This window comes from Mesoplodon densirostris, chromosome X (genome assembly GCF_025265405.1).
Source record: "Mesoplodon densirostris isolate mMesDen1 chromosome X, mMesDen1 primary haplotype, whole genome shotgun sequence".
NCBI lineage: Eukaryota > Metazoa > Chordata > Mammalia > Artiodactyla > Ziphiidae > Mesoplodon > Mesoplodon densirostris.
This window is the reverse complement of record NC_082681.1, coordinates 5,839,197-5,853,038: the sequence shown is the minus strand read 5'-3', so window position 1 is coordinate 5,853,038 and position 13,842 is coordinate 5,839,197. Positions and strand designations below refer to the sequence as shown.

The 13,842-nt window shown below is 54.7% G+C and overlaps 1 protein-coding gene across 10 annotated transcripts in view; it reads left to right on the top strand.

Moving 5' to 3' along the window:
* MAMLD1 (mastermind like domain containing 1) overlaps nt 1–13,315 on the top strand; it is a 116,638-nt gene extending 103,323 nt beyond the window's left edge. For 4 of the 10 annotated variants that reach the window (XM_060087665.1, XM_060087663.1, XM_060087664.1 and 1 more), the window contains 3 exons: nt 4,349–4,592; nt 10,821–10,905; nt 11,889–11,971. In XM_060087665.1, coding sequence (XP_059943648.1) covers nt 4,349–4,592; nt 10,821–10,861 — 285 coding nt within the window. In that variant the 3' untranslated portion in view covers nt 10,862–10,905; nt 11,889–11,971. Of the gene's footprint in view, nt 1–2,068; nt 2,192–4,348; nt 4,593–10,820; nt 10,906–11,888 lie in introns of all 10 variants that reach the window. The other 6 variants (XM_060087657.1, XM_060087659.1, XM_060087655.1 and 3 more) reach the window with 2 other exon arrangements.
* Nucleotides 13,316–13,842: the final 527 nt, after the last annotated feature.

Genomic DNA, 13,842 nt, shown 5'->3' with positions numbered 1-13,842 from the left:
GTTATTAATAGATGCATGCTTGTGATATATTGAAATCCCATTTGCATTTGGCCAAGTAGTGTAATGGCAAGGAAGAGGCCAAGAAGTCTGACTCACATTACATTTTCCTGGTTTCCCAAAGCATTAGTTCACATTTACAAAGTTGTCTCCTGTCACCTCTGTTTGACAAGTCAGCACATTCATCCATTTGCCCAGAGATCCAGCTTCTTCCATAGCTCTGCCTTGCCCTCTTTGAGCTCTCTGGATAGCATTTAGTACCCTAGCTGTTCATCTCACTCGTGACTTGAACAGCTGGGGCTGCCTTCTGAAGTCAGCCCAGCCGTGAGTGACCTTGGCCTCTGAGAGTCTCTGGCACACGCACCAAGTCTCCAGTTCCTCCTTCTGGGCTCTCTCTGCTCGCCTCTGTTACACGGTTAGTAAAGAAAAGGAGGAGTTAAACAGGATTTGTTGCCTGAACTTTCAGGATGAGTAAGTCTAGAAATCAACAAGCTCCCAGAAGTTAGTGGAATTACAGTACACAACTGTAACCTTGTGAATGCACATATATTTCCTTCTGACCTCCATGGCGAAGACTGGACCAAGATCTAATCCAGTCAATAATCGATAAAGCCAGAGCAGTCATCTGCTTCTTGCAAAGCGTCTGAGTATCTGTGGAGGTTAGTCATAATCTGAGCTCCTTACACCAGAGCCCATTTGTTCTACGGTGAGGTCACAGAATAGCCAACAGCGTGGAATTACTCCAATGTGGATAAAGGACACCCGACTGCTTCTCTCCGTGTGCAGAGAAGGAGCCCTCTTCTCCCAAACCCAGCAGTTGCTTGGGTTTTAGTCACTCTATAGATCAGGTCCAGGTCTGTACCCACCTTCCTGCTGTGCGTCCTGGGTAAACCTATCTCCACTTCCTTGTCTTGTAAACTGGGGACAGTCTCAAATATATGTGTGTGTGCACAGTTAGTGCAGTAAATGTTAGCCGATGTTATTTCCACGGTGTGATGATGATCTCTGTTCTACTGATGGGTTTTATTAACCCAACAGCGTTGACAAGAGATGAGTAAATGTGCTTCAAATGAGGGTCAAGGCTCACTTTTATCATTAACATTCATCCCCAAGAGAAGCCAGCACAGTGCTCACAGGACTGTCATATCCCGAGTGCCTGGGATATCATGCCAAGCTCATAACAGATACAGTCAGTTGAATTTTCCAAATATTTGCTGAACCCTTTGCCTGTGCCAGGCACTGTCTGGGCACCAGAGGGATTTAAAGATGATTAAGACTTGGCCCGACAAGGATGTTCAGTCAGCCAGAGGAGCTGGACCAAAGGAGAGGCAGAATTCCCAGGGTGGATCTCCAAGGACATGCAGGGTTCCAGACGGGAAACTTGGAGAAAGGGCTGTCTGGGCTGGCGAAGCAAGGAACGTGAGCACAGGGGACTGAACACGGGCGGCAGCCTGTCTGGGGAACTCCAAGGACATGGGTATGACTGCGGGGTAGTGTACCTGACACCATGGGACAGGAAACCTGCCTGCCAAGAAGGCAGGAGGCCAAGGGACAAAGCGCCCTAATTGCAAAGTTTAGCAGGATGTGCTTGGGGCTCTAAGTGGCTGCAAGCCATTAGAGGGACCCAGGGACAACCTCGTTCCAGCAAGTTCTCTAGCAATCACAGGAAGCCCAGTGGGTGTGAGCTCTGTGAAATCGGGCACCAGCATCAGGCACTATCCATCCCAGGGTCTGATTCTCTGAAATTTGGAATCATGCGGAGCCAGCCAGTCCGAGAGGTAGTAATCATGCCCACCAATTATGTATGGATTGACTTGCTTTTCTGAGATTTTCAGTGATGCCAAAGAGAGAGGTGGGTTTACCTTATGTGTGGAAACCTCTAGGCGTTGAAAAGTCCCAACCACTTTTTCTTTGGAAGCTGGACCTCCCACTTACAGGGCGTGTGACAGCAGTTTCTTTTCCAAAGTAAATAAAACGGAGAAGACACACAAGCATCAGCTACAAAGCTCCTTGTCAGTCAGAGTCAAGACTGAATCTCATCTAGTTTATTTCTTTTCTTTTTTTAACCAAGGATTACACCGGTCCGCGAAGTGCCTGCTCCCATTCTGCTCCACTTGAATGGGTGGCTGCAGCCCCGTTCCCAACTGCTGCCGAAACAGAACTGCCCACACCGTCGGGGCATCTTCTGCTGCTGGTAATTTCCATGTGCCATCTGCAGGGTTTTTTCTGCCTGATGAACTACCGAGGCACTGTGAGCGTATGTTCATGCTGATGGGGGTTCTTGCTTCTTGACCCGTCACTAATATCCTACAAGTCACATGAAGCTACCAGGGATTCCTGAGCAAAAGCTTAAAATGCTTCAGTTCCCTACAAATAAGCCCCACTCATTGCTTTCGGACTGTGTCGTCATGGGGTGGGCAAGGAATCAGACCTCTAGGAATAGTTGCATATCGGGATTGTAAAAACTCCTACGTGGCTATAAAATAGTGTTTTGAATTATCAGGGCACTAGGTATGCAGGCACAAGGAATAGTCCATTGTAGAGAGCAACGTTTCTGCTCATGTCCCAGATGACCTTGGTCCAAGGACAAATTGGAGCTTGACGAAGTGAAGCTTCAGGTGGCCAGTGAGCTCAGCTCTGCACTAATGCACCAGCCCAAGGGGAGGGGCGCCGGGCCCTCTGTAGTTGGCTTATCGTCAGAATGGCAAAGAAGTTTTCTTTCCCACGTGCAGTGAGTTCACTTGCTAAGCGTATTTCACGTGGTTTTTTGGTTTTGTTTTTCTTTGGGGAGAGGGGTGTCATCTCTAAAACTCTCCAAGTAGTTAGGTTTTCTTCCTAATCCCATCTTTAAATATTTATAATGTGTTCTTAAAATTTTGCCTGGGGCTCCCTTGTAAAATCTGGCCTGTACTTTTCTTAATGACACACTTGAACAGTTTCTACATTTCAAAGCTTGTTTTCCATATGCCAAGCTAATCACACACATGCACACACCATGCCAAACTTCATGTGGACCTGGGAACCAGGCAAACCTGGATTTGAATCCTCCCCTGCTACTAACTAGCTGTGTGACTTTGGGCAACTTCGTTAACCTCTCTGGGCCTCAGTGTCCTCATCTGTAAAATAAGGACAATAGTCGTTCCTGCCTCATATACAGCTGTTTCAAGGATTGAGTGAGACTGAGTATTGAAAGCACTTGGGTTAGTGCCTGGTATGTAGCAAATGCTCGATAAATTCAGTGGTGGCAGTTTTTATCGTTAATTCAAATATGGCATCCAAATATCTACTGGCCTGTCATCCATCACAGAGGCTTGCCCACAGTAGGCGCTTAGTCGCGTTTATTGTCATGAATTGAATTGACTCCAACTGTTAAGCTTAGACTCGGAGGATAAATATTTCCCTTTCTACTGGGCTGTTTGATAGACACAGGTGATCACTCAAAGCTCAGGTGTTAAAAGCACGAGAGTGAAGAGGCTGCTTCACGTAGAAAGACCTTCTTCTCAAGGCAGGCTCCCCCTGGTCCTCTTGGGCACCCCTGTGGCCAAGCGCTCCGTGCGCTCGGCAGGATGTCAGAGCTGTCTCGGCAGCTCCTTGGAGTCTTGAGGCTTCCTGTGACGTGGATATCAAGCGTGAGGGTTTTTAATTACCTTTGGCTGAATCATTTGGGTCAGATGTTCAATTCGGGTGAAACCTCTGCCTTCTAAAATATGACGGAAAGGGGAGGTGCCACTCACACGCAAGTCCCGAAACGTGGGGGCCCCAGCAAGGTGAAGTGCAGTGAGGGCTGCCACTCAGGGCTGGGCTGCTGTGTGGTTTCCACTTGACTGCTTGGTTTTGCACTCACCATTTGGTTTTGCAGATTCCTCACCATGTGTCTACACACACGTACCTACAAACCAGTTTAGAATGGTGTGCTCTGTTGCGGGGGAGGGGCGTGGGGAGGGATCGGGATTGGTCAAGGTCATTGCTGATGACCTAGCTTGACTCCCACTTCCAACAAGACAGTGACTGATGGAGGCAGAGGCTCCTTAACTGAGACCCACGGATGAGTAGTAAGTGGTCCAGAAAACCTCTGAGATTATATGTAAGATGTCGGTGGGCTTGGAAGGGGGAAACACCAGCGTAAGTGCTTTTTCTGTGGAGAGAGACCATAGCTTTTAACCGATTCTCAAAGGAGTCTGTGACCCAGGACACCTAAGACCACAAAGCTGTTGGGTTTGGTTGGCCCAGACCACTTGGTGTGTCTAACCAAGCACCCAGACGACCCCGCTAGGCGGTCAGGGCAGTGACAAGAGCAGTCAGAGGCATGTCGTGGTCATGCCGCTGATGGACTCTTCAATGGTTGTTGTAGACTCATGTAGACAAAGCCTGCAAGCTTGGGGAAGCCAGGCCCCCCCAGGTCAGCCTCGGGCGACAGCCCCCATCCTGCCAGGCCCTGGGGAGTGAGTCCTTCCTGCCCGGCAGCTCCTTTGCTCAGGAGCTGGCCCGAGTCACCTCCTCGTACAGCACCTCAGAGGCAGCGCCCTGGGGCGGCTGGGATCCGAAGGCCTGGAGGCAGGTGCCCGCTCCACTACTGCCTAGCTGCGACGCTGTCGGTAAGTCACTTCCCCCAGCCTCGCTTTCCTCATCTGTCAGCTGGGCACGGTCCCCTGCTCAGCCTGCCTGCCTGCCACACAGGGTTGTTGGGAGGCACAGAGGAGGTGACAGCCCGGCCCGTAAAGCTCTGTTCACCCAGGAGGGATTTCTAGCAGAGAGACCACCCAAGCAAGCAGAGTGCTTCCGGCACCTCAGCCTCATCTCCGGGGCATTGAGTGGGGATCGCCCTGGGCACAGTTGCTCCCTCCCTGCTGTTGGCCTTCCAGCACCCCAGTTCATTCCCTGCCTGTCTGTCCCTGCGGCCAGGCTGTGAGTCCGTGAGGCACAGGGGCTGCGCTTCTGCACCTCCGAATCCCCACCCACCCGCCCCGACCCCGTGCCTGCCTGCTCCATAGCTGGTGGGCGCTCGGGAACTGCCTCTCCCTCCAGCGGTCTGCTGTGGACTCTGCACCCCGAGGTGTTCTTTGACCCCACCTGGGACTCACACACCCCAAGAAGTGGGAAGTTGGATCGCCCCACTGGAGGACTGGTAGCCCTGGGGGAGGGCAGGCAGAAGGAAGCCGAGCCAAGCCTGTCCAAGATGGCTGTGAGTTTGCATCATCCTGCAGATTCTAAAAGAAATGGCTTGACTTGCCCTAAGGAGTCACGTTAGTGGTCATGAGAGCAAGATGGTGGACGCCAGCCAGAGCGGGCCTTTGCAGAGAATTTCGTTTGGCTCGTGGAGTTGTTGTTCTGGTGCATGAAATATCAGTGTGTACGGGATGTCAGACCTCTCTGCAGAGAAAGCTAGAGAAATGAGCATTGGCTGAGTGATAGTGATCTGAAGATGCTCATCCAGCTGAAAGGACCTCCGGGATTCTGGCCTTTAATGGAAATGCTGCTTCGGTACGTGAGGCCTTGCTCTCCCCATCCCACCTGCCTCGGCCCGCAAGAACAAGCAGTGCTTTCCATTCAAGGGCTATCGATTTTTCTCTCTCTTTTTTTTCCCCCCTTTTCTCTGTGTGCTCTCAGAGTCACAGTGCTCTTTGGCTTGTCCAGCACAGAGCTGCCAGGGAAACAGAATTAACAAAATGGATGGGGACATCGTCCACTCAGGATGTCTCTGAGTTCCACCCTGGTCTGACCTGTTTTTCCCTGTCCCCAAAAGGCAAAAAATGAGGGATCCAAGCTAGCTTGCCTCGAGAGAATTCATTTCCCACCTTATTATCTCTCTTCAAAGCCAAGCCAGGCCTTCCACCCTGCACTGGAGGGGGGGGGGTGGGCGGAGGCTTGGCCTTCAGATCTTCCCTACGAAGCTTTGGAAGTTGGGCCCACCTCGGGGGGCTTTGAGGGACAGGACCTCCAGCTCAGCCATGACTCAGGAAGACCAGACACAGTGTGAGACGGAGGATGCAGGCACCCCAGGGGAAGAAGAAAGGCGAGCTGCAAAGACATTTGTTTCCTTTGCGGCCAGATCAATCCCAGCATGTAGACCCAGCCCTTCCGGGACCAGGCAGCCCTGAAACCACCGAGATGGAGGTGGAGTCAGGAGAGAGTTCGTATAGTTGGAGGTCAACTGCAAAGGCAGAAAATGGAAAAGAAAAAAGCTGAACTACAGCTCTGGTCATTTTCGATGGCGTTGATTTTGTGAAGTCCCCAGTGGCAGCTTCAGATCGGTTCAAACCCAAGGGCAGCATCATGACCGTGGGGGTGGTCCGTGTCTCCTGCTCCAGAGGCCCCAAGGGTCAAAGAAAGACCCCAGCAGGCCACTGGTGCCCCGGCCTCCGAGTGTGGCAGGTTCCCATGTACCCTGAGGGCCCCATGGCCTGAGCCTGGGTTTCTGCTGTGCCCGCCCACTCCCCATCCCTTCACTCTGTATTCTCTTTAGTAGATGTGCCACCATTGGCAATGATTTTCTTTGATTGATTTGCTTGCGTCTTGTCAGTTGCCCCCTCGTTGTAAGCTTCATGAGAGCAGAGACACACAGTGCCACCCCCATGCCTGGGACAGAGCCTGGCCCATGGTAGACCCGTGAGAAATGTCCATCAGCTGACTGACAGAGGGGCTCACCAGGCTGCCAGGTAAACCCTATGTCTTCCCACCCGGAGTCAGGGAGGCTGCCCTCCGGGCAGGGAAAGGCGTTGAGCAGAGACCCGGGGAAAGGGCAGGTGTGCGGCCGCCCCTCTCCCCACCCTGGCCTTGGCCTCTGAGGTCCGCAGGGAAGAGTGGTGGCCTGATGGCCCACTCAGCACTCCTGTGTGGAGGCACTCTGGAGAAACTGAGTCACGGGCTCAGAGAGTTAGGAGCGGGGGTTAGGAAGCACTGAAGCTGGCCTGCCATTCGCTGTGGGCAGCCCGTTTCTGAAGGACACCTGAGGAGAGTTTTAGCCTAAGAGCATCCACACCCCCTCAAACAGGGCTTTGGGTCTGAGGAGGCCCCATCCACGGGCGTGTGGGAGTCCCTAGAGTTCAGATCTCCATGCAGAACGCTGTCTTCCTGTCATTTCAAAGGAAAAGTCACAAGAGTGGGTGAGTTGTTTCCAAATTTGGCTTCCCAAAACCACAAAAGAAGGTGCTTTTCCTATTGGAGGAAGAAACAAACCAACCAACCCACACACTAGAGCTCGCTAACCTTTGAACCTTTAACACAGAGGCGAGTGGCTTCTGCTGTGGCAGGCTGGCTCTGCGTGGGGCACCCAGGGCCTTGTCTACTGGGAAAGGAGAAGGAGCTGCCTGGTGCTGGAAAAAGAAAGCCCCTCCCTCTGCCCCTTTCCCCCTCCCCCTCCTCCCCCTCCCCCTCTTCCCCCTTTCTCCTCCTCTTCCTCCTCTCTATCTCCCTCTCCCCCCTCCCCTCCCTCTCTCCCTCCTCTGTCCTCCTGTCTCTCTCCCTCCCCCGTCCTTCCCTCTCTTAACTGTGCTGCACAATATAAGGCTTCAGATCCGTCCCTGCATTCCCCCAGAGCTATTCCCTTGGAGTCCCCTTCCCAGTCAGAATGCTCTCCTCTTGGGGATCGTGGGGCAAGTAACTTCAGGCCGAATCTGCCCGAAACGCAGGAACCCTGTGTGCGCATCCGTGTGGAAGGCTTGCTGATATTCTGCCTCTGCCTCATCCCCCATCCAGTTAGAGCATCCCTGGGTCTTATGAAGTGGTTGAATCAGTCATGAGACCGTTCTTGGCCTGCAGTGGGGAGAGGACGCATCAGGTGTGTGCTCTGGGGATCACAGGAGACATCCTCCTGTGGTGGCCAAAGGGTGAGGCCCATAGGGCGGCCTGGCCTCCCGGGGGGCCCAGTGTTGCGCTCTGCTGTATTGGGGTTCGGGCCGGCCCTTTGCCTGTCTCTCCTGCCTGTGCCTATAGCACCCGCAGGTGAACACTAGCCCTCAAGCGAGCCCCCAGAGCTTCCTGGGCATCAGCATGAAGCTCCTAGAAAGGCAGCCCCAGGACTTCCTGGATCACCATCCTGGCCGAGGCCTGTCTGTGAAGGTGGCCCCTTGGGCAGGTGGGAGGAGGAGCCAGGGCCCTCGTTCCTGGGGAGACTTCCTTCCGGGGACCGCGTGGGGAAGCACACCTAGGCTCACACAGGGCCCACCTGACGCTGCCCCGCTGGCGTCACCTGGTACAGCAGCACCCAGCTCCATGACAACCGACCGCAGCCCTAGGAAAAGCAGTCCTTGGATGAGCCCCTCCATAACCATGCTGGTGAAAAGCCACAGGTTGCCTGGGCCATCCTTCAGAGTGTCCATCACTAAGCAGCCACTTTCAGCCACTGCTTCCTCCTGGTCACTGAAAACATTTGTCATTTCCTGTTTTCTCCATTTTCCAACCATTCTAATTGTCAGTGTCAAAAGGCAACAACTGTTTTCTTGGGGCTTATCTTTGGAGCACATTGATTCAGAACAAAGGATGGGGGCCTCCGTCTGCAAAACAAAGGAAACAGCCTCCTCGGGAGGCCTGGAGAGAATGCTCTGGCTGCTCTGCCAGGGACAACAGGACAGGCCGGGAGCAGAGGGCTGGCGGTGCCCCCCGGATGCCCCAGCAGCGTGAAGAGACCCCCGCTTGATGGCGGCACCCCAGGATGGCAGAGTCCCGTCCCCCAGGCCGGCATCGGCCGTGCCCTTTGGACTTGGGAGTTTCTGTAGCCGTGCCACTCACCAGACTTTCGCTTAAACTCTGGATGCTCTGGATTTTTGTGCTTCCTTGGATGAACACTGGCCAACATCCCGTTGTCCCTGTAACTGTGGGCCATTCGAGAAGCACTCCCTTTCATCTGGCAGACACTGCCCACTTCCTCCACTCTGACCTCTGCCCCAGCCTCGCCTTCACTTTGGTTTCCCAGGCCCTGGGGGTGTCTTTCCTCTCTACCTCCTTCCCTTTGGACTCTTCTGCCTGTCCCCTGCTTTGTCTTTGGTCGCACTCTGTAGCCTCCACCTGCCCTTCCCCCACTCTGTACAAGTTTCTGTTATTTGAAGAACCTAACGGAGCAGCTGGTGGGGATGGAGTTAGGGCTGGTGTAGACAGCAGGGCACAGGAGCCAGTTCCTGGGAGCAGCGGGCTGGGGAGGCAGAAGCACTGGATCTGCAGTTAGGAGACAGTGCACTTCCCCAGCTGTGTCGCCTTGAGCAAGTCATTTACCCTCTGTGAGCCTCAGTTGTCATGTCAGTAAGCTGGGACCATAGGTCTTCTGCTCAGATCTCCTAGGGCTGGTGGGAGGTTCGCTGGGAAGAACAGAGGTGAGAGGGCCGCCTTCAGAAACGCCTGAGCAGCTCAGGCAGAGCTCAGGTCTCCCGCAGCTCCCCCAGTTCCCGATGGGGTGGCCCTGGGTGGTCACGTGACCCCTGTGCTCCTGAAGTCCTGTCTCCCCACCCCACGCTTTAGCAGGAAGATGGCAGCTCCAGGGCAGAAGAACAGCATCCCTGACACCCACCTCCCAGCAGCCCCAGGGGAAGGGGGACAAGAGCGCGGACAGGAAGCAGGCTGAGGGCGGGATGCTGAAATCGCTTGCGGTGTGGTCCGCCCACTGCCACGTGTTTGTCCTCTCTGCCTTGGCAGGAACCGAGGCCAAGAACTGCCCGACAGGCCCGGGCGCCGGGCACTCTCGCAAGCGCTGGCCCTCCAAGTGCAGAGAAGCAGGCTCCGGGCAGCCTGTGTTGTCGGGTCAAGTCTTCTGGCATCTGGGGGGCGGGGGATGCAGTTCCGAAAGTAAACTCAGGAAGGTGTGCTCCCCGACAGAGCTGCCTTGGTTGGTGGCGCAAGAGGAAGCAGACTTCTTGAGAAGGGGACAGAGGCGGCAGCGGGTGAGCACTGGACTGGGAAGCAGACCTGGGGCCCAGTCACAACCTGGCACCAAATGGCTGAGGGGCTTGGGGCCAGTTGTGCCTTCTCGCGGCCCTCAGCTGGCTCTGTCGCGGCTGTCCCCTTGAGCGGCTCCCAGCCTCAGGGCTGGGACTGCAGCCCTCAAGCGTGGCTCCTGCCCCTGCCCACCCAGCTTGCAGATGGGAGACCAGGAGCCTGTTCCCATCGCCCAGGTGCGGCCAGTCAGGCAAGCGAAGGGAAGCTGGGACTGAGTGGCTACTCCGGGTGTCGGACAGTGCGTCCATGTGATCGTGTGATCATCCCGCCCTCCGTGCCAGGACCACCCAGAACAAGCCTTGACCCTTCCCCATGCCAGCCCCGACATCCCCGGTTCGCTCAGCCATTCTTTGCCCTCGTGGTTGGGAGTCCAAGCCCTACGTCCATCACTTAGTGTCCTCCGAGTGTGGCCAGTTTGTCTGGGTCTCCCCGAGGCTGGCGTGCCCAAACTCTTGTCAGCACCGTAGACATGGTCTGGCCAAGGCAGAGTAGTGTAGGACTGTCACCTCCCTCCTCTACATACTCTGCTTCTATTAATGCAGCCTAATGTCACATTTGCTCTTTTGGTGACCACATCTCACTGCTGCCCCATCCTGAGCAGAAGGATGTCCAGAATGCCTAAATCTTTTTTCTCCGTGCTCTTGCTGTTAAGCTCTGTGTCTCCCGCCCTACCCTACGCTGTTGCAGTTGGTTTTTTAACCCAGGTGCAGAATCCTACTTTTATTTATACCTGCGGAGTTTTGCTTGGGAGGGTGGGGCATGCATGCGAGTGTGTGTTGGTGTGTTCACTCATGCTTTCTGCTACACCAAAGCCAAGTCCTGAGTCCCCACACAGAGATCCCAAGGCTAGTGTTTCTTGGTAGCCCTAATCTAACACTTCTTTTTCATCTTCTATTTAGCAAGAGAAGCAGAAATCAGGTCTTATGGCAATGACCCCTGAACAGCGGAGTGCATATCTCGCCCAACAGATGAGTCAATTTCAAGGTAAGCACTTACAGTCAATGTTCTCGAAAGGGTGGGCCAGGGGCAGCGTGTGTGAGGTTGGGGGAGAATTCATTCCAGCATAAACAGTTACTGAGATGTTTCTGAACAGCATTGAGGGAAAGAGAGGAGGTCTGCAAGGCACTTCCAGAGCAGCCTGGTTGGATCTGTCACATGGAAAGCTTAAGTAGAGTCCCAATTAAACGCTCAGTCTTAATGACTCTGAAATCACTGTTTGATTCAAGAGATTGATTCAACCGTGGCATCTATGACTGTAATCAACATTGATTGGCCGCAGATACAGCTGTTAGCCAAAAACCAGACATGGTCTCTGCCAGACTAGCAGGGGAGACGTGCGTTAAGCAGTCCTCCCCAGCCAGTAGTGACGTTGGACCAGGCCAAGGGTATTCTTGCCTGGGGTTTGGGGGAAGCTGCTTGCCCTCCAACAGGTGTTCAGCAGCTTCACTGTAGCCCAGTGACCAGCAATGGCCCATTGCTCCTGCGTTCTCTTGCAAAAACCCCTCTTCCTTTGGGCCTGATACCAGCTGAATGTCCCACCTGTCCAGGCTGGAGTGGCATGTCAGGCACACTTCAGCCGCAGGGACAGGACGGACAAGTTCCAGAAAGGCCAGTGTCAAGGAGTGGACATCCTTCAGGGGGTGGGCGGTGCCAGGCCTGTGTACGGATACTGAGTAGAAAAGTAGACCCAGACCCTGGCTTCACGGAGCTTACAACCTACTGGCATTTTCAGTCCAACATGATCTGCTCTTGGGTGGAGGGGGAGCCGTGAGCACAGACCCAGGGGGTCTAGGAGGGCTTCCCCCAAGAACTGCAGTCAGGGCTGAGGGTAGAGGAACCAGGGATGCTCGGGAAAAGCCCAGGGCGGAAGGTGAGAGGTCAGTGCTGGGCCGGAGGCTCCCTGCCAGCAGCTGCGGCCCAAGTTGAAGATGCCTTTGGAACCGACCCCCACTTCTCTCTTTCTGTAGCCGTCCAAGATCAAGTCACCTCCAAGTGTAGCCGGACCAAGGCAAGCTCCCCACCCAGCCAACCCATGATGCCACCCGGAGCTGCGCTCCTCCAGAGCAGTCTGAGTCCAGGAATGGTCCCACCTGCCAGGCACCAGAGCCGGGAGGGCGTGGGCCTGATCTCACCAACTCCAGGCAAGCAGCAAGGGATTTTCAGCTCCAGCCCCCAGTTTCCCACACCCTTGCGCTTGAGCCACAACCCCGCGGGCAGCCTCGGGTCCACCTGCCGGCGCACGCGGATTCCCAAGGCCGCCCCCACGGGAGTGCCCCTGCCCGGCTTCTGTCCCAGCCCCCTGGGCAGCCAGCCCCTGAGTCCCCACCAGCTCAGACAGCCCTGCGTGCCAAGAGTGCCCACCGTGCTCCACAACGCCGCCTGGGTGGCAGCAGCAGCAGCTGTGAGCACCGCGGTGTTGAGGGGGCCACCCCCGAGGCAAGCAGCCCATGGCATCCAGCAGCATTTCCATAGCAACTCCCTCTTTGCCAAGGCCCCCGTGAGAGTCCCCCCGGGAGCCCCAGCGTTTCCATCACAACAGGCAGTTGTGTCCCCCAGTCAGGTGGCCCCGGGAGGCAGACCCGGCCAGAAGGTGGGTGCTGCCCCCGCCAACCCCAACTTCGGTCTGCTGGGCCACCAGAGCCTCAGACAGAGCCCGCTGCGGGGTCCCGTGCCTGTGCTGCACGCCACCAAGTCCCTCCAGCAAGGCATGGCCAGCTTCAGGCCCATGAGTCCCATCCAGGGCATCGAGCCACCAAGCTATGTGGCTGCCACCGCTGCCGCCGCCGCCGCCTCCACCATCGCTGCCAGCCCGTCCCCTGGTCCCTTCAACAGCATGGGGAGCCCCCCTGAGTTGCCACCCTATGCCTTGTTGCCCCAGGCCTCACTGAACGATCTCATTTCACCCCCTGACTGCACTGAGGTGGATTTCATCGAAGCTCTCTTGAAAGGCCCCGGCGTGAGCCCAGATGAAGACTGGGTGTGCAACCTGAGGCTGATCGATGACATTCTAGAACAGCACGCTGCTGCCCAGACTGCCGCAGCCCAGAGTGCCGGCCACGTCCCTGAGCAGGCTGGCCACATCCCCCAGAATGTTGGCGAGCTTTAAACTCCCAGAGAAACCTCCACGTGGCCATCACTCCGGGGAGTGGTGTGAGTCCACAGCAAATTCGCAGCTGGTCCCACGTAGCCACACGCTTGTTGCCTCATTACAATTTGAGGGGCGTCAGCCCACGCCCACCCCTCTCTCTACCTGTGACAAAATGGAAAGCTGGTGATTTTTCAAGCTACCTGTACATATCTGAAAATTTTGTAAATGGTTTTCCTAAACATTCACGACAGAAGTATTTATACTTCGTTTTGTGACTTTGTAAATAAAGTGACGGCTTTTCTTTCAGTAGAGTTGTGTTCATTATGCATTGTCTGTGTTTATTCTACATTGTTGCAAATACGCAGACTGTGTTGCTCACTCCAGCCCTACCTTATCACCAAGGTGGTGGAGTCATGTACGCTTTAGATGCAGCGGTGGATGTGATCAAGAGGTGTTGTGCAAACTGACAAATACCAAATAGAAACTCACTTGGCCATTTATTTCCATTTCCACTAAAACTTCTGTCGCCCTGTGTGGTCCTTAACCTCTTTCGCAAACCTTTCAGTCTCTGCTGCCTCTTTCCTGATGAGCATATTACGGCACAAGCCGTTTTATCGTTAAGTGCCCCTCAGAGGAATTATTTGCCAGGAGGCCGGAGAGTTCTGTAGATTTGGGAGAAGCAAAGAGAGAATGTGTGAGCTGGGCAGTGTCTGAGGATCTTGAGGATCCTCCCTTTATCCCTCAGACGCTTGGCACCTACTCCAGCAGCACCTTGCAGGGTGGAGGTGAGATGTTCCTGGTTTAAAGCCTTTCGCTATTTGTTTTGATATAAG